At 38.0% G+C, this 16,030-nt stretch overlaps 1 protein-coding gene across 9 annotated transcripts in view; it reads right to left on the bottom strand.

The window, feature by feature from the left end:
- The window catches only part of baiap2b (BAR/IMD domain containing adaptor protein 2b), a 95,401-nt gene that overhangs the window by 41,428 nt on the left and 37,943 nt on the right, over nt 1-16,030 (bottom strand). For 7 of the 9 annotated variants that reach the window (XM_051668013.1, XM_051668006.1, XM_051668008.1 and 4 more), the window contains one exon: nt 808-869. In XM_051668013.1, coding sequence (XP_051523973.1) covers nt 808-869 — 62 coding nt within the window. Of the gene's footprint in view, nt 1-807; nt 870-1,703; nt 1,711-14,479; nt 14,499-16,030 lie in introns of those variants that run through there. The other 2 variants (XM_051668014.1, XM_051668015.1) reach the window with 2 other exon arrangements.

The raw sequence follows: 16,030 nt of genomic DNA, 5'->3' as shown, positions 1-16,030 counted from the left end.
CACCATGACAAAATATCCATCCTTACAGAACTGAACCACTGGCTCTATCATGCCAAAACCTAGTGAGCTGCCTGTGTAGGCTGCATTAAGGTGCTTACAACATGCAGGCTGTTAACTGTCCTTATAATTAATTCAATACCAAAAAAAAAATTTATTAAAAAAGTAGTGTCCAACCTAATTCAAATTTGACTGTTTTACAGAATATTTGTGCACTGTGTATTTTTATGCTTGTTAGATGATCACGTCATTAGCTTAGCAACATGCGAACTACAAAAGCACGTCTAGAGACACCTGAATTCTGTTCCATTCTGCTGCTCTGTGTCTAGCTCTTTTTTAATGGAACAACATGTCCTATGTAAATGGCCACTTAGACAGCAGCTGCCTATTTAGACTGCAGAAAGCATGGCAGCTCACTAGGATTTGAAACCTAAGATCTCACTGTCCCAGACATAATTTACCCACTTAGAGACCTTTACACAAATTTCTGGCCTGTTATCACTTTGAGAGTCTCCAATCTGAGATTTAGATATGGTTTGTTTAACTTCTGCAGCTGTGTTGCACAGTACAGGAAAGTCTGTGAAATGTCTGAAGTGGTGTATTTACACAGGTGACAGACTATTGTCCTCCCTATGTGTACGGAAGCCGATTTGACATTTTGAGACCCTGCTCCCTTCTACATCCTCGCCCTGGTAGCTAATGGGGCCTCTTAGATATGACATGACTGAGAGAATCAGGTTATGAGAAAATGTAATGAGAAAAAGCAAGTCTAAGAGGCAATAAGATCCTCATCACGTTACTGATACCCACCATGTCTTCCAGCTGCATCTGGATTTGTCTGTGAACCTCAGCCATCTGAAAGAGCACATCCCCTTGGGAAAAAAAGAGTGGGAGAGACAGAGAGCGAGAGACCGCAGAAATGGATTAAATTCACATTATAATTATTTGCACTTGTTATAGAGTTATCAGAATGCCATGCAGCCAGACAAGGGTGCAAGGGAGAGAGGAAAAAAGGAGGTAGAGAGAGAAAATAAAACAACTGATGAACAAGATAAGCCATCGGTCAAGCTACAGATGCAAGAAGGTGTCAGACAAACACAGGCAAATCAAAAGATTGCCACAAAATATCAAACCATAAGGCTTAACCCTGCTGAAAAAAGAAAACAGCTTAAATCAGTTTAAGGTGGTTTGGTGGTCTTAGATTCTCTCTAAGCCTGGTCAGGCTGGTCTGTTACATTGTTTTAGAGGAATTTTAAACCAGCTGAAAACCAGCTGGAGACCATCTTAAACCAGCTAAGACCAGCAAACCAGCTTAGCCGGTTTAAGCTGTTTTTTCAGCAGGAATACGTAAAGACATGAAAGATCAAAAAAGCAATATAACTGAAGATGTCAGTTCTTTAATGAAAGTGCAAGCCAAAACAAAATAAAACTGAAATATTCATGTTAACACTTACAATAAAAGCATATTGCAACTGCATGTTTAATAAACATGAGAAACAAGAATGAAAAAAGGATAAAAAAAAAAAAAAAGATATCAAGAAATTGTTAGCATAATTTCTCATATAAGATGATCATTCTGTGGTACAAGAGAGAAAAAAAAAAGAGAAGAAAATCGAAAGAAAAGGACAAATAAGTGACAACAGAAGAAATGGTGAATCATGCAGCCAGGTTAGGCGTGTGTGTCATGTTGTGTCGGGTATACCTACATGCTGCCTCTTCTGATTAGGCAATGCATTGTAAAAAAACAAAACAAAAAAGAAACAAAAGACCTAGTTTGAGTAGGAACAAAAGTACAAAAGACTTGAAGACAGTGTGAGAGAGAGGAAGAGTGAAAGCTACCCAGGGTGAATGAGTCAAACCTCCCAAAACAGTCAATGCATAAATAACATGGGCTGGAGAGATGCCCTAGTCTCATCAACACAATATCAACGCAGTGTTTCCTGCACTGTTATTTATTTTTGCTGAATCTACAGCGCCATGGCAAAAAAAAAAATGATATTTTACTCAAGTTCTGTGTTTGCAGTCTGAATGGAATGTGATGAGATAAAAAGACATGGTCCCGCAAAATCTTACAAAGACGATAAAAATACGGCACATCTTTCTTTTGCTTTGTCTTCGCTGGATCCGTGCACAGACATGCACGACCAGTGTAATACTTTTTTTTTTAAATAATTATGGGCCAGTGCATTAAATGTATCGTTATTTGAATCAGATCTGAATCAGAATCGTATTTGTATGTTATTACTTGACTGTATTTAAACTCACTGAGCACTTTATTAGGAACACTATGGTCCTAATAAAGTGCCTGACATGGTCTTTTGCTGTTGTAGCCCATCCACCTCAAGGTTTGATGTTTTGTGCATTCTTAGATGCTATTTCTGTCAGCTCGAATTAGTCTGGCAATTCTCTGTTGACCTCTCTCATCAAAAATTAGTTTCTGTCTGCAGAACTGCCGCTCACTGGATGTTTTTTGTTTTTGGCACCATTCTGAGTAAACTATAGAGACTGTTGTGCGTGAAAATCCCAGAAGATCAGAAGTTACTGAAATACTTAAACCAGCCCGTCTGGCACCAACAATCATGCCACAGTCGAAATCACATTTTTTCCCCATTCTGAAGGTTGTTGTGAATATTAACTGAAGCTCCTGACCCGTATATGAATTATTTTTTGCACTGCTGATACACGATTGGCTGATTAGATAATCACATGAACAAGTAGCAAGTAATTCCTAATAAACTGCTCAGTGAGTGTATATGACAATGTTTAGTTAAATATAGGCCTAAATATTTGCAAAATAATTCTGTTGTAATAAATGTTATTTTAATAAATAAAAATGGCTACAATCTTACAAAAATATTATATTGTTTTGTTTATTATGCAGAAAGTTTCCCCCCATTTTCATAAGCATCATATATTGTGCTAAAGCAGCCACAGTGGGGTTAAGTACAAATATTTGGCTGGCTCTGCTGAAATATTGCTTATCCGTGTTTTTCTTTTTGCACGAATCAAGTGCAAGGGTTAACAAAGTACACAGTTCACTTTGAAGTGTTTTGAAAGGCTGTGAAAGCTCAAACCGGATTGTGCCATTACTGTAGGTGTCCTTGTACAGTTCCGAATCATATTCAGTGATCAAAGTGGCCCCTAAAACAAACATTCCATTAGTAAGTCAATGCACACTTTGCTGAAATCCTACAGGGACAGAAAGCATTCTAGAGTGCTGAGACGTCATCTTCCATCCATCAAAATCTGCATTCTTCTCTAACTCAGCATTAACCAGATTTTAATTGGCTTATTAAATAATGAAATAAAATAACAAATATTGCACACATAGTATGCAACGTAGAGAGTAGCATTAGCTAAAAACACTGAGAACTTTGAAAAGACAAAGCACTTACACAGAACTACTCTGCAGTAAGGAAAACACTGACTGACGTTCACATACATGCAGTTGCATGACATCTAATGGGCTTTACATCTCTCTACCTCCTTACTGTGAATGGACGCAAAGCATTCAGGTATGTAGAGGGGTGTGTATTTGTATGCTGTAAGGCAGGTAAATATACATGCTTGTTTTTGTACAGTGGCTGTTCTATCACACTAACATAATTAGTGGTGCTTGCTAAGGCATAATTAGCATTTTTATGTATGTTTAGGGGTTTTGTACCGGCAAGTGCAACTCGCATTTTCTACAGTAAACATACAAATCTAATTATCATTACTATGTATCTTTCTCTTTCTCTCTTTATTTCACTGTCTTTATCTCACTATTACTCTGTAAATATCACAAGATTTTAAAAACTTTCAATACACATTCTTTCATATTTTGTGAAATCTATGCACGTTCCTCATATTTCTGAGCTACTGAGCCACACAGCGTATTTCATAAAGCGTGACCCTGCCTGTCTTTGAATTTGTCATGCCTAACCCAGGACAACAGCACCAGTCTGCAGTACATATCTAATCAAGCCTTCCTCTTAAGCTCTGCCTTCTGAGAAATAGAGGGACAGTCCGCTTTATGGAGCCATTTCAGATCAAGGTCAGCAGAGGCCATTCAGCAAGTCATGTCTATCACAGCACTGAGCAGAGAGATTAATAAAAGGGTGGACATACACAAAAGACATATGCTGAACTAGGGCAAACTCACTGTACCCAAATCTAGTCTTTGACTGTCTGGAAGGACAAAAATGATAACCAGTAAAGGGTAACAGACCTGAACATGCTGTTTTTTTACCACTTATATTGAGAGCAAACATAGCAAGAATACTTAAAAGACTTGCACACGGGAAAATGTTTTTTTTAATCAGCCAAGTGAACACGTCTGGATAATTCTCACGAAACCTGTGAAGAATTTCCTGGTCCTATTTTACTCTAAAATCTATAGAAACATAAAATTTATAAGAAACTATACTTTGCATTAGGGATTCACCGTTACCAATTTTCTCTTCCGATCCGATATCGGAAATCTCAGTATCGGCCGATACCAATCCCAACCCGATACCAGTATTGTTTTTTTTGCATAATCAGTTTAGAATATCTTTACATTATTATGTGGAACTAATTGGGAGTACTCTTTAATATGTAAAGAAACACAAACCTCTAACTACACATTATTTCAGTATAAATGTATAGCTTATTAAGAAACACTTTATTATTAACTAGTATACTGTATAATGTAGCAGCAGAATTAACAGTAATTCCAGTATAAGTCATCATAGAAAAAAAAACTGTGTTTTATTTTTGCCTTTTTTCTTTTTTTCTTTTTTTTTAATGTTTCAACTTGTATCTGGACTTTAAAGGATTCAGATCTCTTTTTTGTTCAGTTTAGTTGTAAGATATCAGTCCACTTTTCATTCACACAGTTATTTTTTGGAACCCATTCAACATAAATATTGTTATAAATTGTAAACCAATACTAATGATGACAATAATAATAATAATAATAATAATAATAATAATAATAAATTGTTATTAATATTATTATTATTGACTTTTAATTTTAATTTGAAATACAACAGTAATATATTTAAATCGTGCAATTTTTAAACCCTCACGCTTTTATTTTGACATTCTAAACTCTCCAGGAAGTCCTGTATGTGTCTTTTTGTAGGCAAGTTCACAGTAGTTTAATTAGCTTCTTATTAAAATTCTGTTAAAATGCACCTCCAGTGCCGTTCTAAATGCATATTATAAGTGAACCGAACTACTGAGCATCTACATCTGAGATGCTGTTTTTGAGTAGCGCTCAAATATTGCGCAGAGCTGTGAAGGCTAAAAATAGCCGTGAGTGCATCACCAGCCTGTGTGTGAGTTTGGGTCAACAGAGCAGGACCATTCACTAACATGCTGGCACTATGCATACTATATATTTACTTATTGAACACAGCCTTTTGTGATTCACAGAGCTATCGCACGTCTTCAAGAGGCTTTGAATAAAATGCATGAGTCATATGAACTACTTTGTGTTTTTATGGTTCTCTTATGTCATTTTTGGAGCTTGACAGTAACGAACATGACTAACACACACAGTATCGGATTTGGATCGGTCTCGTCGGACCGATACCCGATCCGTCTTAAAGCTTCAGTATCGGAGCCGATACTGATCCAGGTATCGGATCGGTGCATCCCTACTTTGCATATATAAAATTACGGTTTTAAAGGGCCATTAAGATTTTCTACATTGTGACATTATTTTCATGACAGTTATGCATACTGTATTTTATCCCCCAATTTCTATATTTTTCAGTCAGGTTTTAAAACTTTGCATAGTACCGAGTCTGCTCTATAATTATATTTTAATGACCACTGACTCTGGTAGCACTATGGCTTTGGTTCTCTTAGACCTCAGCTCTGCTTTCGATTTTGTGGATAATAATATTGTTATTTCTCATTTAGAGCGTTTCGTTGGAATTAGGGGTACAGTTCTGAAATGGTTCCAGTCTTATCTGTCAAATAGAAGGTTCTCTGTTGCTATTGCAAACACATATCCTCCGTTGCACACCTATCTTGTGGCATGCCCCAAGGTTCAATTCTTGTACCTATCTTATTCTCGCTATATATGTTACCTATTGGCTCTATACTTAGCAAATTCAGTTTGTCAAATCACTGCTACGCTGACGACACTCAAATCTACATACCCTTGAATCGTGATGACAATACTGCTCTCGAACAACTTGTAGCATGTTTACATGAATTAAAATTATGGTTTACTTGTAACTTTCTAAACTTAAATGAAGACAAAACTGAAATTATTTGGTTTGGATCAAATGAGGAAAATAATTGGAACAATCTCGATTTGGGTAATCTTGCTCCTTACTTGTCTTCCTGCGTTAAGGTTTTAGGCATCTATTTCAATTGCAACCTTAACTTTGATAAGCAAATTAATGCTGTCGTCAGATCGAGCTTCTTTCACTTGTGGCGATTAGTGAAAACTAAACCCTTCCTTTGCAGAGCTTCGAGATTGTTATTCATGCTTTCATCTCCTTGCGTCTCGACTACTGCAAATCTTTATTCTTTGGTTTGCCCCATTCTTCCATTTCTCATCTACAAATAGTTCAAAATGCGTGGCTGCTCGACTTCTGACAGGCAGCCGTAAACGTGATCATATCACCCCTTTTCTGTGCTCTCTGCATTGGCTGCCAGTCAGATATCGTATTGATTTTAAAATGTTATTATTGGGGGCCTGGGTAGCTCAGCAAGTAAAGACGCTGACTACCACCCCTGGAGTCATGAGTTTGAATCCAGGGTGTGCTGAGTGACTCCAGCCAGGTCTCCTAAGCAACCAAATTGGCCCATTTGCTAGGGAGGGTAGAGTCACATGGGGTAACCTCCTCATGGTCGCTATAATGTGGTTCGCTCTTGGTGGGACGCGTGGTGAGTTGTGCGTGGATGCTGCGGAGAATGGCGTGAAGCCTCCACATGCGCTATGTCTCCGCGGTAACACGCTCAACAAGCCACGTGATAAGATGCGGCAGGTTGACGGTCTCAGTTGCGGAGGCAGCTGAGATTCGTCCTCCGCCACCCGGACTGAGGTGAGTCACTACGCCACCACAAGGACCTAGAGCGCATTGGGAATTGGGCATGCCAAATTGGGGAGAAAAAGGGGGAGAAAATCAGAAAAAAAATATTATTTGTGTACAAATCCCTTAATAATTTAGCTCCACAGTATCTCGCAGACTTACTATGCACACACAATCCTTCCAGATCTCAGATCAGGTAATAGCCGGCTGCTATATGTCCCTAGATCCAGTTTGCAGTGCAGAGGGGACCGAACGTTTGCTGTGGCAGGCCCTAAGCTTTGGAACAGTTTGCCTGTGTCAGTTAGAGCTGCTTCCACATAGTCGGTTTTTTGAAATCTTTGCTCAAAACCGTCTCTTTTCCCTTGCTTTTAATGTTTTTTAATTGTTAGGATTTTTATTTTAGTTATTTTTTCATTTAATTGTAAAGCACTTTGGTCAACCAAGGTTGTTTTTAAATGTGCTAAAATAATAAACTTGACTTGACTATAGAGCTATAGATATTCTTCTAAAAATCTTTGTTTGTGTTTAGCAGAAGAAAGAAAGTCTACATCTGGGAAGGCATGAGGGTGAGTAAATTATACAATTATCCATTTAAGTGTCCTGAAAATAATGTCACAATGCAAAAAAATGTTTATGGTTCCAAATGTAGGCTTCATTTTCTTTATGCAATATATAATTTTACATTATATATTTTTAGACTTGGGGTTATATGTGATTAGGACATTTTCTTGACAAGTTTTGTGAGAATCACCCAAACATGTTCACTTAGCTGATTAAAAAAATATATACACAGTATATACAGTACAGTTGGATCGGTGCAGTGTCAGCAGTTATGTGGGCATTGTACCTGACTGTCAGTCGTGGTGAAGAGAGAGCTGAGCCTGAAGGCAAGGCTATTGATTTACCAGCCGATCTATGTTCCTATGTTGGGTAGTGACCGAAAGGATGAGATTGCAGATACAAGCGGCGGAAATGAGTTTCCTTTGTAGGGTGTCTGGCCTCAGCCTTAGAGATAGGGTAAGGAGCTTGGACATTCGGGAAGGGCTCAAAGTAGAGCCGCTGCTCCTCTGAATTGAAAGGAGCCAGTTGAGGTGGTTTGGACATCTTTCTAGGATACCCCCAGATGCCTCCCTGTAGAGGTATTCCATCTGGGAGGAGACCCCGGGGCAGACCCCAGACAAGCTGGAGAGATTATATCTCTAGGCTGGCCTGGGAATGCCTTGGTATCCTCCCGGGAGAGCTAGCTGAAGTGGCTGGAGAGAGGGAGGTCTAGGTATCCCTGCTCAGAACGCTGCCCCCGCAACTCGGACAAGCGGGAGAAAATGGATGGATGGATGCATGGATGGGTATATATATATATGTTCCTGTTTCCTTGTGTAAGTCTTTTTAGTATTCTTGCTGTGTTTCCTGTCCATAAAAGTGGCAAAAAGCCCAACAATTTGGTATGATGGTACATATATTTTATTCTAAATTGATTAGAAGTGGGTGTTCCATACCAGAATGGAGCCAGACCTGAACGAAAGTTTGCTAAATCAATGCCTAAATAACAATTTGCCTATTGGTTAAATCTGACCAGGACATTTTCTTTACTGGTTTTGTAAGAGTCACCTGTTTATCAGTCAATGTCAATAATCTCAAAATGGCCAAATATTAGCAGATATATTGGTTACAAAAAATGTGCATACAAAAGTAGATTTGTTTGTGATTATTAGCCCTAAAGGGAAATTAGCAAAACATGAATGATAAATGGTAAAAATGATCAGCTTCTTTTGTACCTTTCCAGTACCTTTAGTAGAAGGTTCACATCAATGCAAAGCACTGGTGGTGTGTAGGATACCTGGAGTTCTCTCCACCGTTGACCTTGCCCTAACCTCACCTTGGCCACTGTCCATATCTCTCCTCTAGTTCAACACGCTTTCATTTCCTGTCCAAATCAGCACAATGTTCTTATACCACTCCCGCTCTCTTCATCCTTCCCTCCACCACCCCTCATCTCTCCGCCCGCCCACCGCAATTTAGCCGTGTTCGGCAGGGCTCTAAGCCGCTTACCAGTAATCAGCACAGATCACAACATCTGCAGCTTTGAAGGACTTAAGAATATTGTTGCCAGCTCTTGAGGGCGAATCAATTAGTGTACGGTCAATAACTGTCCAAATAAACACTGTACTCCCTATTTGGAATTTCTAGGGCATCTTTTGATGATGGAGAGATGATATGTAATTTATTGCAGCCAAAGCTAGACCAGTGTGCCTGTCAGATCCATAACTTTGCCAAGAAAGGATTGTTGTATGCACCAAAACCATTTTGGCTTGTTTTTCAAAAAACAACAATTAATTCTTATTTAGATACAGCATTAAGGATGTTGGAAAATAATAAAGACAAAAATGAGAAGAGTTTAAGGAGTTCATCCTGTTCATTCTATCCAAATCCAACCGGGATGATTTCTGATATACTGAAGCGTCTTTTGCAACTTAAATGATTTTATTCAAAATTAATTGGAAGTGGGTGTTTCATACCAGAACAGAGCTAGACCTGAACGTAAGCTTGCTAATACAATGCCTAAATAACAGTTTGCCTATTGATTACCCAATAGGCATGGCCTAAGTGACATAAGCAAGAAAGAAAAGTCATTTTAGAGGCACGGATATTACATTTTGATGACTTCATGTTGAATTTAAAGGCTCTCAACAGACATGGATTGCTTTTGTAGATGGATTCATTCATTCTTCTCAATTCCAATCATTTAGTTTCTCACCTTTGTTTACTTTCTTTTCTGGTCTTTTTTTCTTTTTTTTTCTAGTCCATTTTTCCATTGTCTTTACAATGTTAAACTTTCTTACTCAATTCTTTCTCTCCTCCAAAATTGATTTCTCTCTTTGATTGTGCTAGAGGTGAGGAATATCAATACTGTGGGAAATCTACAGCACACATATGGCATGTCATAAACTTCAGCACATTTGGTTTGAAGACGCATGCAAGATGCTTTAATGCAAGACTTCATTAAACTTGACAGACTAAATAAGCATTACACCATCTTTGCCATTTTGCTCATTCTTTGCAATAAGCTGACATATGTTTGTATATGTATAGGTTAAACAGACAAAACAGTCTGTACTAAAATAACCATATGCTTCAGAATAATCATCTAGTCATATTTGAAACTGTAAAACTAACTGACCCAAAACGAAATGCAGCGATGCTTCACTGAGCTCACAACCTCATGGCCTGAAAAATTCTTTGGTAGTCATTAATTTGTGGCAGAGGACTGTATACATAACTATTAGGGTGCAGCTGATGAGGTCATAATGGAGATTGATTACTGCAGTAGAATAGGTTTCTTGCATAGGGGGTTGTGGATTGGATCAGCTGGACAGCCAAATTCATATAACGGCCAGATAAAGGAATGTTTTATTGAATTTTCAAAAATGAAAATTCTGTCATCATTTACTCACCCTCATAATCCCAACTCAAATTAAGAAAGAATGTCATACAGGCTTGGAACGACATGAGGGGGAGTAAATGATGACAGAATTTAATTTCTGCGTGATCTGTTCCTTTAAGAGCATGTTCTCATAATCGAAAGCTGATGTGTTAAATAATGATGAATTCAGTTTAAAGTGTCACTTCGCTTCAGAGAGCTTCCGTTTACAACTGTATCTATAGCAGCATTTGTTAGCTATCCGTTATCAATTATCAGCAATGATTCCATATTCAGAGTGGTTTGAGCCATTTCCCTTCTGTTTGCGCTTGTTTGTTTGTGGCATTAATGCAGAGGGAGCAATCCCCAGAGGGTGAGACAATGCAGAAACACTGAAACCATATGACACTACAAATCCCATTTGCTTTAAGTGAAAATTAGACCATGTCTGTGCCAAACTGCTGCTATGCTCTCAACATCAGGAAAGAGTCAATCACATAATAAATACTATTATACACTCCATGTGTTGAGCGGGAATTGAAGGTTTGAGAATTGAGAGAGGGGGAGAGAAATGCCTGTGTATGTCTATACAGGAGAATATTCTCACTGCTTTTGATTTCTTGTTGCTTTTCCCCTAATTTTTATTGATATTATGCCATCATGGGGACCTTTTTTCCTATTACCGTTCTTGTTATTTGTAATAATACTGCGTGTACACAATAAAGCACTTTAATCAAAAAATCAGTTTGATTCACCCTCTTAGTTTCCCCCTTAAATTCATGACTGTTTCGAGTTGACAGAAAGACTACGGTAACTCAGATGCCACTCTGTACAATTGAAGTGAGCAGAATAGCATCTCAGAATACACAACATGTCAAACCTTGAGGCAGATGGGCTACAACAGCAGAAGACCACGTTGGGCATTATATTAGTGCTCAGTGAGTGTATGATCACAGTAAGATCACACAGTAAGATCAAGAATGTGTATTAAGTAAATATAAATAGGGTCAATTTTGATCTATGGCATTAGAGTTAATGACTCAAGTTTTGAACCCTCTAACAGTCACCATCATGCTAAAGTTAAGTAACCTGTGCCTTATTGTTGTTACTTTGCTTCTATCTCCATAATCTCAGTTAAAGCATCCATTGTACACAGCCGTTGAACTGATACAGATTTGATTTTGGCCAGCAATGTGTTCCAGTCCCATTCCTCCCCTTTTCCCCAATAATATCCTGTCCTCTCTATACAGTATCTGTCTAATAAAGAAGAAAATGCATTAAAAAATGCAAAGTTAGCGAAGCAGAATGACAAACATCAGACATACTGTACTCCTCCCACACATTTAACGCATGCAGCACAACACTGAAGTTTGATCATGTGGAATAATCTGTGTATGCACATGCCTATCTCCTGAAATGTTGAGAACACAAGTTTCTTATTCCCCCCTCTTGGCTAAAACCATCATTATTCAGCATGGTCAGCGAAGGCTAACAGTTTTACTGCCCATTCCCATTTTTCTTTGCTCTATATTCATTTAATGAGGGATTTGGCCCTCTGGCCATTCTGCAGACATGAAACATAATGAACTATCACTGCTACAGTAGGTTCCTAAACTTACTAATCACTTAGTTCTCAATGTCTGAATCAGAAATCTGATCTGTGAAGACATATTTTGAGGGGTTTATTTGAATAACTTATCAAAAATGAGCCTGGATATGTTGCTAGAGCATTTCGGTTGGCACCAAGATTTGCCATCATCAATTATACAAACACCCCAGAGTTAGTTTGCGACAATGGAGAGTACAAGAAGCTTGAAGACGCAATTAATCCTGTTTCAGAAAGATAACAGTGTGTCTACAAATATTTTCACAAATATTTTCATAATTATCAGCGGTTCTAAATTGCTGGAAAACTCCCAAAAGCTAAAACTACAAACGTGAGAAGATGCCAACCTATTGGAATCTCACAGCAATGATGACAGATGCCCATATTTGGGCAGGGGGAACAGGAAGCTGATTAGTATTCCACACACTCGTGCAGCATCCAGGAGGCAGACAGGGGAGGCTGTTTTTGGAAACACTGACATCACCAAAGAGGCATTCTGAGACTCTAAATCTACAGGCAAGAGCCGCATTCTCATTGCTCTTGCTCTCTCTCTCTCTCTTTCTCTCTCTAGCGAAACTTCTCCTGTTAAGGCAAGTGTTTCATCTATTTTTATCTCTCTCTCTCTCTCTCTTCGGGCTGGCTGCATTCCTGCATCAGCGCGTGGGCTGACTGCAGGCAGTGAGTGATGCGATACACACAAGTGCTGCATTGAAGAATCATCACACATCTCTATGCACAGTGAGAGATTGCAAGTAACTAAGAGTTGAGGATAAAATGAAGAGGAAGAGAACGCCACTTAATGAGATCTCACAATTATCCAGTACACAGAGTGAAGCTTTTGCAATGATGTAAAGAAATGTGATACATTTCGAATACCTACAAATCATTTGATTTTATAGCAAGACTGATCACCTCCTGATTCTCGAAAGGAAGGGCCAGATCAAATTTAAGCTTGACTTAGATCAGTGCTAGGCTATGGCTAATGATCCCCCTGAGCCCCTCTGGTTCCTGAACAGTGAACTTTGTATTGATTGGTTAGTCCTAAAGATTCTGGATCATGGTGATTATACAGTGCTGGATCAGTGCATGGTGTATACTGTAGGTAATAAAACCAAAAGTTTAGACCTTGGTAAAGAAAGGATTTTTTATGCAACAGGCATCATGTTTTTGTGATCTGCTGAAAAGACCAGCATTACTGGTCACCAGGATGCTTGTTCCCAGCATGGGATCTTGTTTCCCTACCAGACTTCTTAAATAGCTTAACAAACAAGAATTTCCTTGGTCAATCAGCTTCTCCAAATACACCATGCTGGTTGACCAGCATTTTTTTTGCTGGCATGACTATACTGTATGCTGGTCCATTAGCAAGACCAGCACCAAACCAGAATAAACCAGTCTGTACCAGCATGGAAATTCATTCTGGTTTAAGATGGTCTTTTCAACAGTGTGTACACATAAAATTGTCTCATGACAACTTGTAATAATTTGTATAAGACGGCGACATTGTAAGATATCGAACAAGTGTTATTCCCATAGAGACTAACCAACCACCAGAATTTCAAATTGATACAATATAGGCATAAAAATTTTGCTAGCCTCTTATCCAACACTTTATTTTAAGAAAGGGTGTGCATTATTTTTAAACAATTCAATGGGCCAGAGTCAATTATTCCGCTTATACCACGGTTACATTGTTCAGGGTTTTATCTCAAGACATTTTCTGGTTTTCAACCATAAAACACTCTTATGAGTGGAACTACTTTCTTTTGCCATGGATTCAGCGTCTTGCTTTAATACAGTCCGAGCCTTCGTTGCTAGTTCGAAAACGTCACTTTAGAACTAGCAACAGAGGATTGCGAGGCTTGCGCTGCTATACTCGAGGACTTATTGGATAATGAGGTAGTGTGTTTGTGTGTGTGTGTGTGTGTGTGTGTGTGTGTGTGTGAGAGAGAGAGTTTGTGTGTAAGTCTGTGTTTGAGGGATCGAAAGAGAGAAACTCAGAAAATGAGAGAAATCAAACGTCGCTTCAAAATTGCCAAGATGTAAATTTAAGCACTTCTCAGCAGCAGCTAGTGTCGCCATATATTGAGCTCAGTGTGATTGAGGTTTATCAGTGCCATATAGTTATCACTTCACTTCCTCTATATCTCTATGGTACTCTCTCTAAAGAATAGTTTTGAGTGTGGCCTATGGACTTATTTAAATGTATTTTACAAGCTCAAGTAAGGCTCATTGCCTATAAACTGCAGCAGCCACAGTGGAAATGTTACTCTTGAGTTAGTTTTTTCAATGTCACAGTCTAAATCTTCATCTAAATGAATTATTTTTTTGTGATAAAGAAATAAGCAATAATAGAACCCAGAAGCCAAGCAGTGCACACACACATGCACATCTCAAACATGTGAACTGTGCAGCCTGTGTGGTCTACACTTCAAATCTTACATTATTAACGCACACGTGATGGTCCACTTATTGATGGCAAAATATCCTTTAAAAACACTCCATTCGGAACACTCCATCTCCAGGAAAATCTAACACAGCGGTGAAGACAGAAACCCACACAGGGTTGATCGTGAGAGGCAAAACTGCTTGACTGAGATTGTGTCACTGATTTTAAGGTATAATGACCAGGAAATATATAACAATTTAAAAATATAAAAATTCATTTCCTTTAAATACAATTATACTAATTGCAGAAATATGTTGGTATAAATTATTAATGCAGGGCTATGGCCTCATTTCAGAGATTATTTAAGCATGCATGCTGCACGCTTAATTGAGGTGCGGCTGGGTTCTATCTGTGTCCTCATTTAATATGAAGCCATTAAAACATGTATAATGGAAGAATGACCAAACCACTGTTTAAAAAAATAGTTTTAGATGGAGTATAGCATGTCACACCGCAGGAATGTGTCAACTTTGCGGAAGTATTTCATGTCAACAATCCACTTGCTCCATAACAGACTTGATCCTAACAAACAGACAAAACACGCACTTCACACTCTATTTCATGCAAATCTACAACATTATATGTCTGAACACCAGACAGATGGAGGATAGATATGTTTTGCAACATCCAAGTTCTTGGCCCGTGTGAACAGAGATTCTCTGACACATTTTACAAGTGACGAGAAATGTAAGACACACTGTGCAACATGTGACAAGATAAGGAACTAGACTCAGGGAAATACACATACAAACGTGCACATGCAAAAACCATCCTTCAGAGTGCAAAGTAGGGCTGGGTGATATGATACTTAGATATTTATTATCCTTTTGACAATATTTGATACACATCTCAATATTTATGTATTTGCTCTGAATTATTTTTATTTTCACTCAGAGGAACCTTCAAACAAAAAGCTATTGTAGCCAAGTAGATTCAAATAGTTTAATGCAAAAAGTAAAATACAGAACATTTTTTTTAGTTAAATATTATCAAGGCATGTTTTCCACACTATTTATATTTTTACTAAAACATTTTAATATAAGAAAAATGCCACAGAGAACTTTGGAGAACATTTTTAAGTAATGCAAACAAATAATTTAATCAGCGTTATGAATCATTTCATTAAAACAGACAGTTTGAACTTGATTCACAAAAATGAATCACCTTTACCAACTAAGTGCTCTCATACTCACATGTTACGGGAAAGGGCCAATAAAAAGTGCATTAACATCATCACAATAACAATGTAGCTTAATTTTATATGGCCAGCAAAATCATTGCAAATATTCAATATATCAACCAGCCCTACTGAGAAGTACTGTTTATTAGATAGTTTTGAAAGCTGCATCATAATGCTGATGTACAGATATAATGTTAGTTTAATCATGCCTGTCATTCATTCTAGAGATCAGACACATTCACATGAAACATGAGCAATACTGGAACAGCTGTAGAAACAAAACATAGTCATACATGCATGCACACACATTAAATATACAACACAATATTAAATGCATAATGAACATGCATAATGCAAGGGAAGT

Source organism: Myxocyprinus asiaticus, chromosome 32 (assembly GCF_019703515.2).
Source record: "Myxocyprinus asiaticus isolate MX2 ecotype Aquarium Trade chromosome 32, UBuf_Myxa_2, whole genome shotgun sequence".
Lineage (NCBI taxonomy): Eukaryota > Metazoa > Chordata > Actinopteri > Cypriniformes > Catostomidae > Myxocyprinus > Myxocyprinus asiaticus.
The sequence above is the reverse complement of the archived record's forward strand: the minus strand, read 5'-3'. Positions and strand labels throughout refer to the sequence as shown.